Source organism: Glycine max, chromosome 13 (assembly GCF_000004515.6).
Source record: "Glycine max cultivar Williams 82 chromosome 13, Glycine_max_v4.0, whole genome shotgun sequence".
NCBI lineage: Eukaryota > Viridiplantae > Streptophyta > Magnoliopsida > Fabales > Fabaceae > Glycine > Glycine max.
The window spans coordinates 5,821,802-5,840,700 of record NC_038249.2 but is presented as its reverse complement, the minus strand read 5'-3'; the positions used below and the strand labels follow the sequence as shown (position 1 = coordinate 5,840,700).

Genomic DNA, 18,899 nt, shown 5'->3' with positions numbered 1-18,899 from the left:
CCTTATTCTTTAAGCCCTCGACCCACGCATTGTCAAGCCATTTGAGTTTCTCCGACGACGTCTGAATGCTTATGGGTTCCACGTTGTCTACTCTTAACTCCTTCCCGGGGATTGAGTGAACGCTACCATTCTTTACATTGTTGCTCTGTTTCACAACCTCCACATATGATTTCAGTCTAGTAGACGTTGGGACTTGATGTGCCTTCTGTTCTGGCCCATCCGGCACCCTGAGGCTGATTTTTAGTCTATTATGAGGGTCCGAAGATGGTTTAGCTGCCCTGCTACCACCCCTGTGAAATTTAGGCTGATTGACAAACAGCTTCATCCCCTGAATATAGATATTTTTTTTTTGGTCTGCAAAGATAAATATATATATTGAATAATAAGTACCAGAGGTACTATTACAAATTTAAAGTCCATATAAATGGTTCCTGAAAGCAGACAACACAAGTCTGATAAGGAACCAAATTATGGAAGGAATACATATGAATTAACAAAGAGTGTAACCCTACTACTGCAAAAAATTCTGTCGAAGGTTACTCGACCACTGATTAAAATGCAAAGAGAAGTCCTTCTCCAAATTATGAAGCCAAGTCCATAATAAGAAAGACGCATCTTCAACCAGTTTGTTGCCATCAAAAGTTGCATTGGAAAATACAATGCTGATTCTAAGCTGCCAAATAGACCAAGTAACCGCCATCCACCACCACTACCACCTCCTAGGTCTTATACCAGCCACTTGCAGGGAAGAAAACTGCATGAAATGATCTGTTATGCTCCATGGAAGAGGTCCCTGCATATTTATCCAATTCATTGTTTCCCACCATATAGGTTGAGTCTTAATGCAGTGAATAAAAATGTGGGAAGCATTCTCCTCCACCCTTCTGCAAAATGGACAAGTCAGATCCGAGATCTGCACTTGCCTGGCCCTTAAATTAGCTTTTGTAGGTAATCTGTCCCACAGTAACCTCCAAGCAAACATTAAAAATTTACTCGGGATCTTAATCTTCCAAAGGTCCTCAAAACACTCATGAAGGTTGTCAACAGCTACCTCCTCCCAAATCGATGAGTAAGCACTACGAGTAGAGAAGATACCCGATGCTTCTGCTGTCCATACCCAAGTGTCAGAACCTTGAGAATTAATGGATATACCTTCAACTTCAGAGAGGAAGGATATGGCTGATTCTATTTCACTGTCAAACAGCTGACGTCTCCAACTAAAGTTCCAATTCCACCCAAGGTTGCTATGCTGCCCCAAGGAACCAACCAGCTGGTATTGATGGTTGGAATTCACATAGAGCCACGGGTACTTTTCAGCTAAAGATTGGTCGTGACTAATCCACCTATCCTCCCAAAATCTAACCTTATTTCCAGCTTCTACCTTCCACTTAATTTGTTGATAAAGAGTCTTTCCATTGTAGGGCATATGCATAGCTTTTTTTAAGTCCCTCCACCAAATTGACTGACAGCTTGAGTTTCCTTCTCCAACTAGACCTCTCCAGCCCCCATATTTAGCTTCCAAAACTGCAACCCATAGAGCCCCTTGTTGGTACATAAGGTTCCACATCCATTTGCCAAGGAGGGCCATGTTAAAGGTATGGATGTCTTTAATGCCTAAACCTCCTTTGTCTTTGGGTAAGCAAACTGTTTTCCAAGATATCCAGGCAATTTTGTTGTTGTCATGACCTCCTCCCCAAAGAAAGCTTCTCTGAATTCTGATTAATTTGTCAGCCACTATACGGGGAACCCTGAAAAAAGAAAAATAATAAATAGGAAGAGAAGTAAGGACTGATTGGATAAGAATCACTATCCCCCCATAAGAGATATATCTCTTCTTCCATGTAGCTAGTCTCCTCTCAAATTTTTGTATAATAGGTTCCCACACATGAGCTTGCCTCGGGTTGGCCCCAATGGGTATACCAAGATAAACAAAAGGAAGAGCTAACTGACTGCAATTAAGATAGGTAGCTGCCATTTGCCTCCACTGGTCATCCCTACCAAAAGCACCAAAAGAGCTTTTGGCAAAATTTATTTTTAAACCAGAAACCACTTCAAAAGTTCTAAGGATAGCTTTGAGAACTTTCACATTTTCCATAGAAGCTTCACCAAAAAAGATCGTGTCGTCCGCGTATTGTAATAAGCTAATACTGACTTCAGAACTAGCAATATTGAAGCCTTTGTACAGGTTTGCTGCCAGCGCTGTCCTCATCAGACCATTCAATGCCTCAGCTACTATATTGAATAAAAATGGAGCCAGAGGGTCCCCTTGTCTAAGACCCCTTTGAGGCTTGAACTCCGTTGTGGGGCTACCATTGACCAAGACTGAAATTGAGGCTGATTTCAGACACCCTTCCATCCAGCTGATCCATTTAGGACTAAATCCTGTTCTTTTCAGCATATACAACAAAAAATTCCATGATACCGAGTCATAAGCCTTTTCATAATCAACTTTGAATATGAGACAGGGTTTATGGCTCCTTTTAGCTTCATCAATGACTTCATTAGCTATGAGGACACTCTGAAGAAGGTGTCTCCCTTCAATAAAAGCTGATTGAGCTTCATTAATGATGGTTGGCAGCACTGTCTTCATTCTCTTAGCTAGGATCTTCGCTACAATCTTATACATACAGCCTATGAGGGATATAGGTCTGTAATCATTCAAAACTTGTGGATCAACCTTCTTTGGAATTAAAGCTAGGAAGGAAGCATTGCCTCCCCTAGGAAAAATTCCATTAGCATGAAATTCATCTATAAATCGGAGAATGTCAGGCTTGAGCAACTGCCAAAAATTCTTGATGAAATTGAAGTTGATCCCATCAGGCCCGGGGCTCTTGTCACTTCCACAATCCCAGATTGCTTCCCTCACTTCCTCCTCCAAAAAAGGCTTCACCAGCTCGATATTTTGTTGATGAGAAATGCTTTGAAAGGGGGTACCATCTAAAGTGGGTCTATGGAGGTCTGGTTCCATAAACCTATGCATAAAGAAAGATCTAACCTCCTCCTTCACAACATGAGGTTCAGTTGTCCAAACTCCATCCACCATAACTCCTTTTAAAGAGCTGATACTGCGGTTGGCATTTATCACCATGTGGAAAAAGCGAGAATTGCAATCACCCTCCTTGATCCACCTTGATCTAGATTTCTGTCTCAGCAAGGACTCATGGGCTTGGGCTGCAGCCCAAAGATCTTCCTGCAGTTGTTTTCTATGCTGCTGTTCATGAGGGGACAAAATCCTTTGGCTTGTGTCTTCCTCTAGTTTGTTTAGATCAGCCTCAATCCTGTTAATCTTTGATAGAGTATCTCCAAATAGGTGTTTATTCCAAGCCTTCAAGCTGTGCTTCAGGTTCTTAAGCTTTTGTTTGAGGATAAATCCACCCCAACCTGGCTGTTGAATAGAATTCCAGCTATGGTGAACAGCCTCCTTGAAAGATTTATCTCTAAGCCAACAATCCAAGATACGAAAAGGTTTTGGGCCCCAATCAATTTCCTTAGAGCGAAGTACAATTGGGCAATGGTCTGAGAAATTCCGAGCAAGAGTGAATTGAGAACTGCTGGGCCATCTAACCAACCAGTCATGGGAAACCAAAAATCTATCAAGTCTGCTTTTAGATGTACCATTAGGCCTATACCATGTAAACTTCCTTCCCAGCCAAGGGACCTCTAAGACTTCTAAATCATCAATCCACTGATTAAATTCTCTGGTACAGCTATCTTCATGAGGGCTTTGTACATCAGAAAATCTTTCATGAGGGCTCCTTATAGAATTAAAATCTCCCATTATACACCACAAGCCCCCCTCCATAGACTGTCTGAGCTGCTTTATAGAGTCCCATAGAATTCTTTTGTTATGAATGTCGCAAGGAGAGTAAATAGTAACTAGAGTTATCATTTGAGCTTCTTGAATCCATTCCCCAACCAATATAATAAACCCAATTCCAAGAATCTTCCTTTGCAATCTGAATGACTTCTCACTCCATAAACAAAGAATACCACCAGCAGAATTAATAGCTGGGAGCATTTCCCACCTTACATCTACATTACCCCATAAAGCCTGACACATAGGTGAATCTACCAAATCTTTCTTTGTCTCTTGAAGGCATATAAAGTCCACAGCCTCCTTCTTGATCATTCTTCTGATTGCTCCCCACTTAACACCCCTCCCAAGGCCTCTAACATTGTAGGAAATTATCTTCATAGATTCCTACTATTATTAGCCCTTCTTGTTGCATCCGCTCTATCTCTCTCCTCCATGTGCTGGAACTTCTCCAGAATTTCCTCCTTGCTTCCTTCTCCAGTAAGGCCCAACTGTTTTGCCACATCCAATATGAGATTTGCCTCATGATCGTGTTGGGTGTCTGATATTGGAATTGCCCCTGCTGCTTCCATTGTGGACTGTTGCTGTAAAATATCCTGATGAGTTTCCTCTGGCTGTATCGAAATATTATTCTGATGCTGTTGTTTGTTTCCAAAGATTGTTGAGCAACTAGGATTAGAGGGGAGGAGGCCCGTATTTGATTGCTTTTGGGACCTCTTCTTCCTTGAATAAACTTGCCACTGATTTCCGTCTAGCCCAACTTTTGTTTGAAGGCCCAGCAAAGAATTTTTTTCTTTGGGGGTAGAAAAGGAAATATGCTCATCTTTTTGTGCTGACCAGAGAATGTTGTTTGTTGGGTGCCCCTCCATTTCACTGTCCATAGGCTTATCATATGTGTCAGCCCTGTCTTCAAATAATGCCACATGTCTGTCTTCTGCATGAACTTTCTTTTGGCCATAAACCCCCCCCCCCTAGACCTCCCGTTACCACCATTACTCTTTTTGTGATGTTTCTTAGCCTCTACGTGAGTAGAGTGTGGTGAGGTCCTGAAACTTTTCTTTAATTACTACAAAAGATTTTCTTCTCTGTTTATTATGGCAGGAGCTGGTGATGGTGGTGGTGATTATCATCAATTGGACGGATCTCAGTGCTTATTACTGGACGCGATGACTACACAAATGCAACAATTGCTAAATCGTAACAATGAAGAGCTCTACAGACGAATAGAAGGACTAGAGCACCAAATGAACCCAAATGCTGGGAGACCTTATGGTAGGAACAAAAGGGTCAATAATGGACCGAACCGAATAGAAGGGCAAGACAGAATTGAGGGAGTAAAACTCAATGTTCCCCCTTTTAAAGGCAGGAGTGACCCAAACGCCTACCTTGACTGGGAGATGAAGATTGAGCATGCATTCTCCTACAATGATTATCCTGAAGAGCAGAAGGTGAAGTTAGCAGCAACTACATTCTCAGACTATGTCCTTGTTTGGTGGAAGAAAAAATCAAAGAGAGATGAAGAGAGAAGAAGGGCAGGAGATAGATACATGGACTGAGATGAGAAGGGTTGTGCGAAAGAGGTATGTTCCAACTAGCTACAGTAGAACCATGCGACAGAAACTCCAGAGGTTATCCCAGGGAAGTTTGATTATTGAGGAGTACTGCAAGGAGATGGAGATGGCACTAGTGAGGGCCAACATTGAAGAGGACACCAAAGCAGTGCATGAGGCTATCCTCCTTGCTTCCTTCTCCAGTAAGGCCCAACTGTTTTGCCACATCCAATACGAGATTTGCCTCGTGATCGTGTTGGGTGTCTGATATTGGAATTGCCCCTGCTGCTTCCATTGTGGACTGTTGCTGTAAAATATCCTGATGAGTTTCCTCTGGCTGTATCGAAATATTATTCTGATGCTGTTGTTTGTTTCCAAAGATTGTTGAGCAACTAGGATTAGAGGGGAGGAGGCCCGTATTTGATTGCTTTTGGGACCTCTTCTTCCTTGAATAAACTTGCCACTGATTTCCGTCTAGCCCAACTTTTGTTTGAAGGCCCAGCAAAGAATTTTTTTCTTTGGGGGTAGAAAAGGAAATATGCTCATCTTTTTGTGCTGACCAGAGAATGTTGTTTGTTGGGTGCCCCTCCATTTCACTGTCCATAGGCTTATCATATGTGTCAGCCCTGTCTTCAAATAATGCCACGTGTCTGTCTTCTGCATGAACTTTCTTTTGGCCATAAACCCCCCCCCCCTAGACCTCCCGTTACCACCATTACTCTTTTTGTGATGTTTCTTAGCCTCTACACTCCTGGCGTCAGGGCTGACCAAATGCCTCATCTCTGCTTTTGTCTCCATAATCTGAGAAGAGGATTTGAATTTATGTCCAGGCAAAGGAGTTACCCATGTTTCTGCTATGGACCGAGGGTAAATACCCACCGGGTCGCACCCGTCTGAATATCCAGTGGGTAAAATCCGTGTCTGCTGGACTTCGGTGCCCCGCGATGAGTTCGCGACCTCACCCTCTCGCACGGATAGCAATTCCAACACCGACGGACGTACTCGACTTGGCCCCCCTCGGTCTTCGGCGCCGACGGAGTTCTGAGAAGCTCCCCCGTGAGGATTGCTACAGGACTCCAACTCCGGTAGGTCTGAAGCGTTATCGCCGTGGTCCCAGTTGATGTGGGATGAGCTATCGAACATGGAGTCATCGGAGTTAATCTCCTCCGATGACCCTTCTGCGTTCCCCCCCCCCTCCGCGAACATCCTAGGTGGCCTTGACAGGATTCCTCGGTGATGTGGACCATGAATTTGGCGCCGTCGATCATGACTTCCACCGTATGTTGAATTGATGGCCGCCATTGAGTCCGGATAAGAAGCCGCGCTATATCCACCCTTCTTTTCTCCTCGACTGAGTCGTAGATGTCCACCACCTCACCCATAGCAACTATGATCTGGTTAAAGTGTTTTGGGTTCCATGCCTGAACAGGGATCCCCCAACACTGAATCCATGTTAACCGATAATCTACTCTCATATTTGGGTGCCATCTTTCAATAGATGAGAATAAAAATGTTCTGCCTCCATTGATGAGCTGGTTTGCGTCATGTTCAGAGAAACCCAGCAGGAGGACTTGATCATCACCCATGAATGTTGTGCGTACATCCCTTCCCGTCTCCCACAGTAACTCTTCCTCCACGCGATCATACATTGCTGGGTTTTTTAAGTGAGCTACCCATGCTTCCTTCAACCACAAAGTATCTTCTGGTTCAAGTTGTATTTGGGCCACCGATAAGGAAGTATATTGGTTGTTGGGGTTGAAAAATGTCTTCTGATCTCCCTCTCTGCTTGTGTTTCGTCTCAGTGCGTCTGCATATGAAATTGGCGGCGCGTGTCGATTACGAAATTCCCCTCCTTGCTTTCTGTCCATGGATGGCTTTGCCTGGATATTTCCCATTGTCTCTCGACATTTCTCCCTACCATACTTTGGGAGATTAACGAACAGTTTCAAACCCCCTATAACGATGCTATCCAATTTCTTCACCAAGTAAGGGATATCTTGAACCCCTTTAAACCTGACGAAGCCGTATCTTCTTCCCGCCAGGTTCCTTCTTTTCGGAATGAAAATCTCTCGGACATCCCCCCATCTCTTGAAGTGATACCACAGATCTTTCTCTGTGATGTCTTCGGCAAAGCGGGAGAAATATAAGGACGTGATGTCCTTATGATCTCTCCAATTAGTCACTGAATGAGTCAACTTAGCTCTTCCTATGTTTTCGGCATAACTCCGTCGAGACGTCTCCCCGAGGCTCTCTCTCTCACACTTAGCTCTGTTAACCCTCGGTGTATCTCTCCCCCTCCCAGAGTTTCTCTCTCTCCTCACTCTTTCTCTCTCTCTCAATCTCTCTCTCTCTTTCTTTCTCTCTCTCTCATTTGACTTTGATTTGGACAAAAATGAAAAAGACCTCACCGATCTCATGTTTAGGGAAAATCCCTGAATATAGATATTGTTGTCCAGCCGTCTCTCTAATGAAGCTACGTCTTCCACCCCTTTGAAACGCACGAAGCCATATCTATGGCCATTTTTGTTCTTCTTCTGCGGTATGAATACCTCCCTCACCCTTCCCCATTCCTGGAATTTCTTCCAGAGGTCCTTTTCATTGGTGCCATCGGGGAAGTGGGAGAAATAGAAGGAGGTTATATCCAACCTATCCCGCCACATTACTCTGTGGAGCCTTCCTATTTCAGTGCGCTGGTAAGAGTGTTTCAGAACTCCACTACCCCCACGAGAAGTTGAGCCACTCTTCAAAGATGCCTTTCTTCTGTCCATCACCTGAATCCATTGCCCCTCGTGTTGGTTGGCGTGACTGTTTCGTTGCCCATCGTCCTCCATAAGCTCGGTGTTGGCGACCTCCGCAACTCCACATCTGTGTTGATCGTTCTGACTACGGTGGTTGACTTTGTTGGCCTCCACTCCTTGTTGAACACGTGCGCTAGAGGGTTGTCGTTCCTTCCGTTTGTCATTTGGTCTTTCTCTCTCTCTCAGATGGTCTCTCTGTCTTTCTCTCTCTCTCTGATTCTCTCTCTCACTATGGCTCTCTCTCTGTCTCTCTCTAGCTCTGGTTCTATCTCTCTCTCTCTGTCTCGCTCTTCCTCTCTCTCTCTCTCTCATCTCTAGCTCTTTTTTTTTAACAGCACCTATCTTAGAGTTGGTTAGAATAAGTTAAAGCTGGTTAGATTTTGTTAGTTAGTTACAATCTGTAACAATAACAGAACAGAGGTCTATATATACCTCTTTTATAACCTTCTGTAATTAACTTTTGATAATCAATAAAATTAGCCTTTATGTTCAACAAGTTTTCTCTTCCTTCTCTCTCTCCCAGTTTATTCAACAGTTGTTCACATTCTTATTGAAGTAACCAATTGCTTTATGATAATATTTACCTCATTTTTACTATTCCTTAATGATTTAGAAAATGTCTTGGATTGGATTGGATTTGATTTGATTTGGAAGGGCCAAGTATTGTTTCTCCCCAAGATAAACTGTTCTATTTATTTGTTCATAAGTAGCCCTTTCCAAACAAGCATCTGTACTAATTGCTCTATTCATTTTTATCCTCAACCACTATCCTCGATATAAAGTGCATTTACCGATTGCAATAGATAAAAGTATATGGAGGGCAAGCTATGCCAATGTATCAATAAGTGATTCTGAAACTTGTGCAATTCAGCAAAAGATATCACAATGCTTTAAACAAATCAAAGACAAAGACAAATAAGGAAATCATGTTACCCACCACAGAAAACATCACAAAAACAACCCCAATTAAGAAGAGATGAAGTCAATAAAATAATATTGGATAGGAAGCTTATAGCAGCCACTTTCAAAATGTTCTTCATAACATTCATGGAAACCATATATAAAATGAAATCATTCTATGATAAAAGATGATCCATGTATATTAACAATTTATTTCATTCAGATATGAAATGAACTAACTAATTGCACATGAGGAGAAAACTATGCAACATATATAGCAACAAGTGCCTATAAAAGTTGCACCGCTCAGCAAATAATCATACTCTAAAAAAACCGAAGACAAAACTGGGAATTACATACCCAATCATCAACCGCATACATAAAATCACAAAATAACACCAGTTATGTATGCTGGTAATGTAAATAAACATACTATTAAGAATCTCATGCAATCTGTACTAACAAATACTACATGCACTACCATAACATTACCTGTGAAGTGTGTAAAGATTGCGGACACTCCTATCAGCATCAGGTGATAGATATTTCCCATCCTCACGATCAAGATCAAGTTGTAAGGGAAACTCATAACGGTCATTAATCTATATAGTGATATGACAAACAAAAAATAAATCTTCCATGTATTGAAAAGGTGGGCAATCTATCAATGTGAATGAAAATTGCCAGAAACATAGACATTTATGATCATAGCTGATCCCCATGCTCACTCTTGCAGAAAATCCTCCTTCTCTGTAACAATCTCAAATGATGGAAGTAAATAGTCAATCATACAACCCCCATCCCCTATACCAACAGCACTAATAAAAAACTATTTTAAAATAATTAAATATTAAGAAACAATCACTTAGGGTATTATTCACCGGACAAAAATTATAGAAATGTCTAGAGAGAGAGAGAGAGAGAGAGAGAGTGGGTGAGGGAGGGAGCAAAACAGGGTAAGAAAGTGACCATGTCTCAGCTATGCCGAGAAAGGGTACGAGCAACGCAATGTGGCAACAGTGGTGGCACAACGAGGTGAGGGGAGGCGGAAAAACTGGAGGGACGCATTAGACGTGTCTTCCTTCTACTTCACGTGTTTTCCAAAAGTTATGGGGGAAAAGGACGTATGGTTCGAATTTAAAAAATGAGGCGACGTCAAGGAGATTTTCATCGCAAAGAATAGAAACAAAAGTGGGAGGAGATATGGTTTCATGCGATTCAAAGGGGTTCAAGATGTTCGAAAACTTTAGAGGCAGTTGGATAACCTGATTATCAGGAAATTGAAACTGCACGCGAACCTCCCAAAACATGGAAGGGAACAAAAGCTGACAAGGAAAACCAACATCGCTGATCAATAAAAGGAGGGAAATGTTAGGGATAAGCTGGCAGAGCGAGACGAGGGCATCGGCAGGCTGAAAAGAACATAAACAATGTGGAACAGAGGAGCCTGGAAGCATTATCCTCAACTAAACACATTACCGGTTTCGTATGCGAAAGCGGTTGCAACAGGCAGCAAGACGACGACAAAGAGATGGGTCCCGACACATAACCAAGTGATGAAGCAACCATCCCACTCGTCAATACCGCTAACGATACCCATCGAACAGAGGAAATGGTTCAGTGAAGCATGGGTTGGTAGGTTACGAAACCTGACGATGGTCGACAGATTAGAGGAAGAACTGATGTGAGACAGAGGTGAGGACGTTAGGCCTAAGTACCTTGGTGGTGATATGGTACTACTCATAGGCCTTAGTGATACCAGAGCAGAAGATTTGTGCAGGAAAGAAGACGAAAGTGGTTTGTCCATGTTTCATACATTGGAGAAATGGAGCCCAACCTTGAATTCTTGTTTCAGGTTGGTTTGGGTCCTATGCTAGGGAGTCCCGTTACACGCATGGGACATGGAAAATATCAAAAAGATTGCAGGGGTGGTGGGTGAAGTGGTCGACATTGATGACGAAGCTGCAGACCTCCAACGCCTGGACAGGGCAAGAGTGCTCATTAAGACACCATGGCACCCCACAATTAACCACAGGATGCTGGCATATCCATTAACAAGGTCGAATATGTCAATAATATCGTGGAGGAGACATGTTACAGCCCCTGTAGCTGTAAAAGCAATGGGGACAGAGCCTGATGTCGAAATACAAAATGTTTGTCGGCAAGTCATCGGCAGAAGCCATGTACGTGGGAGCAGTAGAGAGTGACCAGCACAAAAGCAAAGGGGAGAATCTATTGTCTGCTGGTCAATGTATTAAACAAAGACCCATGGACATTAGTCAGGACCCTCTGCCAGGTAGACCAATCAACATTAGGCCTAGCGACAATAGTACTAGCCATGGGGTTGAGTCTCCATGTGATGCTGACAATGTTGTTAATGGCGGATGACGGTTCATGACAGAAAGTAAAAAATCCGCCATAAAAATATGGCGGATGGCGTAGCGGAAAATGGCGGATGTCATGACGGACAAAAAAAAAAAAACATATATATAAACTCATTGAAATTGAAAAAAACAAAGGATTGCATTCAAATAAACTAAAAAAGTTTGATGAGTTCATACAATAATCAAGTACCAACACCAAATAAACTCATTAAAAAGAGGACTGAACAGAAAAAAAAATAAAATTGTGGTGTCAAATAGAAAAAAAAAATTAAAAATGGGACTGTCGAAAGTAAAAGGGGGGTGTCAAATAGAAAAACGGAAAAAAAAGCTGCAGACAACAAAAAGGGGTGTCAAGCAGCAAAAACAAAAAAAAAAGGCTTTGGCCCACCCCCACCAGTATAAGTCACGGTTCTGGCTGGGTCGTCTTCTCCGTTCGCGTTGCCATCGTTCACGCCGTGCTCGTCGCCGCCATTCGCGTTGCCGTGGGTGGTCGCTGCCATGCTCGTCGCCGCCGTGGGTCGTTGCTGGTTGCAGGTGTGGGTGGTTCCGAGGTCGTGGCTGGTCGCAGGGATCGTGGGTCGTCGCGCTGTGTTGGAGCTTCGAGGTCGAGGGTTGCAGCTGCATCCGCCATTTTCCGCCTCGCCGCCACATCCGCCATGGCCGCCATGGCTATGGCGGCCGCCATGGCGCCGCCATCTTTAACCCGCCACGCCACCGCTGTTCGGTGGCGTTTTTTCAGAAAACCGCAACGCAACTCCATCATGGCCGCCATTTAACAACACTGGATGCTGACAGACGCCAAACACCCACCCTGGCAAGCCAACTTGGTGAAAAGGACAGATACGAAAAAGATGACAGATGTCAGGAGGTAGGGCAGCGGAGGTTGACGCAGGAATGGTGAATGGTACTATGGTTGTTGGAAGAGAAGAACGAAAACAGATGTAACAAAGAAAAATATAGAGAAGAAAAGGGCCCACAACTGACCCATAATTTTGAATTAAAGGGGGAGGAGGCACATGCTGATTCAGAGGAAAGAGAAGAAGCTCTATGCCTCTATCTATTACAAGGCCCACAAACAAAATAAATGAGGAAAGAAAGGGAGACAGATATCAGATGGTGGGCTCTAACATAAATGAGCCTGACCCTAAGTGGAAGGTATACTCTAGAAACAGGTGGTGCAAAAAGGAAGCTGGACCCAAAGAGACAAATGGACCCAAAGAAATAATTGGGCCCCAAAATGATCAGCAACAGCAGCCAAGGAAAGGAGCCCAGCTCCAGCAAAACTAACCACGAGACATCCCCAAAATTGCTAGGGGGTAGCAGACTGAAAGAAATAATAAGATGGGAGGAAAGGCACAATGATGATTACAAAACAGGTGTATTAAAGTCAGCTATGAGTCCTACAAAATGTGAGCTGGTAAAAGAAGCTGCAAGCAATTGGGATATGGCAAAATATTTGGGAGTCAAATGCTGTAACCAGGAGGACATAATGGTATGCAAAATGGTGAGCATGGAAGAAAGGAATAAGGGAGAGGTGCAGAGGATTAATGAAGTTTATAACATACAATATAAGGGGGCTGGGGAGGGGGTTAAAGTGGGCCTCAATCAGAAAACTAGTGAAAGAAGAAAGAATAGATATGTTATATCTACAAGAGACTAAAAGAGAAGGGATAGAAAGAAGGTATGCCAAGCTTCGTGGGGGGATCCTGAGGCTAGATGGGAGGTACTGCCAGCACGTAATAGTGCTGGAGGGTTACTATGTATATGGAATGAGGAGACATTCAGACTAGAAAACAAGTTGATTAGAGATGATTTCATTTACCTGGAAGGGACACGGCATGCGGATGGTGGCAGAGTCATTATAGAGAATATATACTCACCATGTGATGCAGTTTTGAAAAGAAATTTGTGGGAACAGATCAGACAGATAAGGCATGCAAATATGGGGGGCTTATGGTGTATAATAGGAGATTTTAATTGTATTAGAAGACCCTGAGAAAGAATAGGCACTTGTCAAATGATGCAGGATGAGGGTATTATGAAAGAAATTAATGAATGGATTGCAGATTTAGAGGTTGACGATGTACCTTCTGTGGGACGAAGATTCACTTGGTACAGACCAAATGGGACAGCCAAAAGCAGATTGGACAAAGTTCTTGTATCCACTAGCTCCACTTCTATTTAATATTGTTGCAGAGGGACTAAATGGTCTGATGAGAGAAGCATTGAAGAAAAAGTTGTTTTAAAGTTTCTCAGTTAGAAGAAATAAGGTGGAACTCAGTATTTTATAGTATGCAGATGATACGCTTTTCTTCGGGGCGGTGTCAATGGAAAATGTAAGAGCAATCAAGGTGATATTGAGTAGTTTTGAGCTGGTATCAGAGATAAAGATTAACTTTGAAAAAAGTAGTTTTGGGGCGATTGGGAACTCAAAATCCCAAGTAAAGCCTCTTTCTTTGCTTGGAGATTAATCCAGGACAGGTTGCCAACAAAGATTAATCTACGCAGGAGGAACGTGGAATTTAATGACGTTATATGCCCATTCTGCAGAAATAATGAAGAGGATGCAGCACACTGATTCTTCAGTTGTGATAAAATTATGCCGCTTTGGTGGGAATTGATGTCATGGATAAACATGGTGGGAGTAATCCTGCAAAGTCCGAGACATCACTTCCTCCAACATTCCTTCAGCAGGTTTTCTGGTATTAGGTTGCAGCGCTGGCAGATTTGGTGGCTCTTCCTAACATGGTGTATTTGGCACCATAGAAATAGAATCGTGTTCTCAAATGAAAGTTTCAACAATAACTAATTGACGGAGGATGCTCTATTTTTCTGCTGGACATGGCCAAAAAACCTGGAAAAAGTATTTGACATACCTTTCCACTACTGGTCCAGTAATATCAGGGATGGATTTTGTAATCAGGGGGGGTTTAGTATGTAGACAATGGGTAGTATTGTGCCAAATTTACAGTCAGATTTATGGTTACTTAATTCTTGCTATACACCTTGTATTAGGACACCATATTTCTGCATATTTTGGTGCTCATTTGTATATACAATAGTACCCCTTTTACTGCTTTTTTAATAAAATATATTAGTAAATTTCCTGATCAAAAAAAAAAATCTTCATCAGCCTTTTATAGTAGAGCTGAAGCGCACCACATGCACCTTACTCCTTACAACAGTTGGCATAATTGAAGCTCTATTTCAACACAAGTGGTAAAATTTCTACAACCTAAATAGAAAGGTACTAACTGCCAGACAATATCAAGATAAGGCATAAAGAATTTTGTCAACTGGACTACCAACCTTAACCATAGTATCCCGCATAAAATCATATTCAAATCTTTTTAGCTGGAGTTGAAGGACAGGAGGAAAATCAATAAATAGGACACCTTTCTTAGCATCCTGAAATAATCATGTACAATTAAAAAGTAAATTAGTTTATGCATCAAGCTCAATAAAAAAAAATAAAGCTTCTTAAATTTTTGCATTCAGACAGTAAATACAAGCAAGCAACTTAACAAAATATCAAGAGACTGTTTGAAGCAAATAACCAAAATGTTTTGAGCTGCAAAAAAAAAAATTTATTTCTGAGTAATATAATAATATTGGAAGCCAGGGAGCTAAATATAAATAAATAAATCATACAATTCATGTTGGGTCTGGCAAATTTGCCTTGTACATTTTATTCTTCATCCAGTACACCTAGTACTGATTAATATATAATACTATCTATTTTTGCTGTGCAAAAAAAAACAATTCATGTTACACAAAAAGGTGAAAAATAGTCAGTTTCATACTTTCTAACAGTACTACATTCTAAAATTTCAAGTCTCAGGTATGAGTTGTGATTGAGAAGTGTCTACAAAATCCAAGAAATTTCTACCTAACCACTAGATGAACAGCAATAAACTACGGCAATAAATGTTGGGCAATGGGCTGTGAAGTGCAGCTAGAACAAAACTAGAGTGTACCAAATATGAGAATTCAGAGGTGGATGACTGAACAAACAATATAAGATTAGGAGTGATTGTATTCAAGAGAAAGTTAGGGTTGAACCACAGGATACAAGATGTGAAAAAAATTAAAGTCTCAGGTATGAGTTGTGATAGAGAAGTGTCTGCCAAATTCTAGAAATTCTACCTCACTGCTATATGAACAGCAATAAACGATGGCAATGAATATTGGACAATGGGCAGTCAAGTGCCAGCTAGAACAAAAACAGAGTGTGGCAAAGCCGAGAATTCAGAGGTGGATGGGAGAACATACAATGCAAGATTAGGAATAATTGTATTCAAGATAAAGTTAGGGTTGAACTACAGGAGACAAGACGATGGAAACTTGTGTAAGGAGGTTTTCTAATATGATAAGAAGACAGAGATGCTCCAGTGAGAAAAATAGGTCAAATGGAAGATATCCAGTGAATGGTAGAGGAGAACTTATGAAAATATTAGGAAAAACAATTAAAACATACACTAAAATCAAAAGCTTAACCTCATGAGTTATATCCCTAGATAGTTTCATTAAGTCCAAACTTCCTACCAACAAAACTATTTTTGAGAGGAAGGACATGATGTTCATGATTGTACAAAGAATATGGATTAATGCTCAATTTCCAAGACCCCAAAGCCAATGCATGCATTTCTTTATTATGTTGCTTTTCATAGACAATATAAAGGCTATCATCAACATGCACATCATTACTGGATTCCAAATATGGTGGTTGGAGATCATTGGCTGAAGGAAAAAGAGGCAGCAACGAATCACGGTGGTGGCAGGACCTAATGGAGGTGACCCATGATCAACAACTAGGTAATGCCCTTCAAAATGAAACAGCCTGGAGGGTGGGGTGTGGAGATAAAATCAGATTTTGGGAGGACTGCTGGACTGGTGATGGTGTAGCATTAATGATAAAATACCCTAGGCTGTATCAAATCTCCTATCAGCAACAAAAACTCATCCAGCAACTGGGTAGCTTCACAGAAACAGCCTGGGAATGGAATTTTACTTGGAGAAGACCCCTATTTGATAATGAAGTTGACTCGGCTATCGGGTTTCTGGGGGAGATAACACAGACAGCAGTTCAACAACATACAGCAGACAATTGGAGGTGGATACCTGATCCCAATGGCAACTACTCTACAAAGAGTGCGTATAATCTGCTGCAGGGAGAATCAGCGGAGGAGAAGATGGATGGAGTTTTTGAGGACCTAAGGAAGCTAAGGATCCCAACTAAAACATCAATCTTTGCTTGGAGGCTGATTAGAGATCGTTTGCCAACTAAGTCCAACTTACGAAGGAGACATGTAGAGATAAATGACTCGATATGCCCTTTTTGCAGAAACAAAGAGGAGGATACAGCCCATTTATTCTTCAATTGCATCAAGACATTACCTTTATGGTGGGAGTCATTATCTTGGGTCAACATATCGGGCGCATTCCCTCAAAATCCGAGGCAACATTTTCTACAGCACGGAAATGGGATGAATGAAGGGATAAGATGCAACAGATGGAAGTGCTGGTGGATAGCTTTAACCTGGACTATTTGGCAGCAAAGGAATAGGATCATTTTCTCCAATGAAACATTCAATGGAAGCAAGTTGATGGATGATGCATTATTCCTAGTCTGGACATGGCTTAGATCAATGGAGAAAGATTTTGTAGGGCACTTTAATCAGTGGTCCAGCAACCTAACAGTAGGCTTTTGTAAACTTAAATTTAAATGTGTGAGGAAATTTCACTCACAGGACATATGGTATTCATGTTTCAGCTTACGATTTATAGAGTACAAAGCATAAGAGAGAGAAAGGGGGAAAGGATAGCCTAGCCTAGTCTATGTCTGCTGACTTCTAAAACAAGGAAAAAATATTTAGTAATGATGCATACAAATCTAATTCAGAAACCCAAAAGATATTCAACACTCCCCCTCAAGCTGGAGCATATAGATCATATGCACCAAGCTTGGAACAAATAGACTGAATCCTAGGTCCTCGCAATGACTTAGTCAAAATATTTGCTGGCTGATCATTAGAGCTAATGAATTCAGTGACAATTTCTTTGGACAATAGCTTCTCCCGAATGAAATGACAGTCAATTTCCATGTGCTTGGTTCTCTCATGAAAGACTGGATTTGAAGCAATATGGAGAGCGGCTTGGTTATCACAATATAACTTCATCTGTCCAACTTCACAGAATCTCAATTCTTGAAGTAGTTGTTTAATCCACATAAGTTCACATGTAACCATGGCCATAGATCTATATTCAGCCTCTGCACTGGACCGGGCAACAACAGTTTGCTTCTTGCTCTTTCAAGAGATAGCATTCCCTCCAATGAAGACACAATAACCAGAATTGGATCTCCTATCCATGGGGCAGCCAGCCCAATCTGCATCACAATATCCCGATACCTGTGTATTACCTATGTCTTCATACAACAATCCTTTCCCAGGTGCTCTCTTCACATATCTAAGAATGCGCATGACAGCATCCCAATGATCAACATGAGGATTTTGCATAAATTGACTCACCACTCCAACAACAAAGGAGATATCAGGTCTTGTAATAGTGAGATAAATGAATTTTTTCATAAGTCTCCTGTATCTCTCGGGGTCAGGATAAGCTTCTCCTTGATCTGCCATAAGCTTTAGATTTGGATCCATAGGACTATCAACAGGTCTACAATTCTGCATACCTGTCTCCTCCAAAATATCAAGAGCATACTTCCTCTGTGAGATCACGACATCATCTTCTGATTGAGCAACCTCAATACCAAGAAAATACTTCAGATATCCCAAATCTTTGGTCTGGAAGTGACTAAACAAGTGTTCTTTAAGTTGGGCAATCTTAGTAGTATCATTTCCTGTTATCACTATATCATCAACATATACAATTAGATAAACATACTTCTCAGGAGATGTATGACAATAAAAAACAGAATGATCAGCTTCACTTCATTTCAACCCAAAAAGTTGAACGGTATGACTAAATTTACCAAACCACGCTCGAGGGATTGCTTCAACCCATAGAGAGATCGATGTAGCTTACATACGAGAATACTCCCCCTGAGCAACAAACCCAGGAGGTTGCTCCATATAAATCTCCTCCTCAAGATCACCATGGAGGAAAGCATTCTTAATGTCAAACTGATGAAGAGGCCAATGGCGCATGGCTGCCATAACAAGAAACAGACGAACAGTGGTGATTTTAGCCACAGGAGAAAAGGTGTCACAATAATCAAGGCCATAAATCTGAGTATAGCCTTTAGCTACCAATCGAGCCTTAAGTCGATCAACCTCACCATTAGGCCCAACTTTAACTGCATAAACCCATCTACAACCCACAGTCTTCTTGCCAGGTGGAAGAGGAACAAGTTTCCAAGTACCATTATTTTCAAGGGCCTGCATTTCTTCAATCATAGCCTGTCACCATCCAAGATGACTAAGTGCCTCAT

At 41.8% G+C, this 18,899-nt stretch overlaps 1 protein-coding gene across 3 annotated transcripts in view; it reads right to left on the bottom strand.

Annotated features, from left to right (window-relative positions):
* LOC100781560 (ubiquitin C-terminal hydrolase 13) overlaps window positions 1-18,899 on the bottom strand; it is an 89,586-nt gene that overhangs the window by 64,852 nt on the left and 5,835 nt on the right. For all 3 annotated transcript variants that reach the window (XR_001384407.3, XM_003542281.4, XM_006593845.4), the window contains exons 9-10: window positions 14,756-14,854; window positions 9,555-9,664 (exon numbers count right to left, since the gene is read on the bottom strand). Coding sequence is in view for 2 of the 3 variants with exons in the window: in XM_003542281.4 (XP_003542329.1) it covers window positions 9,555-9,664; window positions 14,756-14,854 (209 nt within the window). In the remaining variant the exon portion in view is untranslated. The remainder of the gene's footprint in view (window positions 1-9,554; window positions 9,665-14,755; window positions 14,855-18,899) is intronic.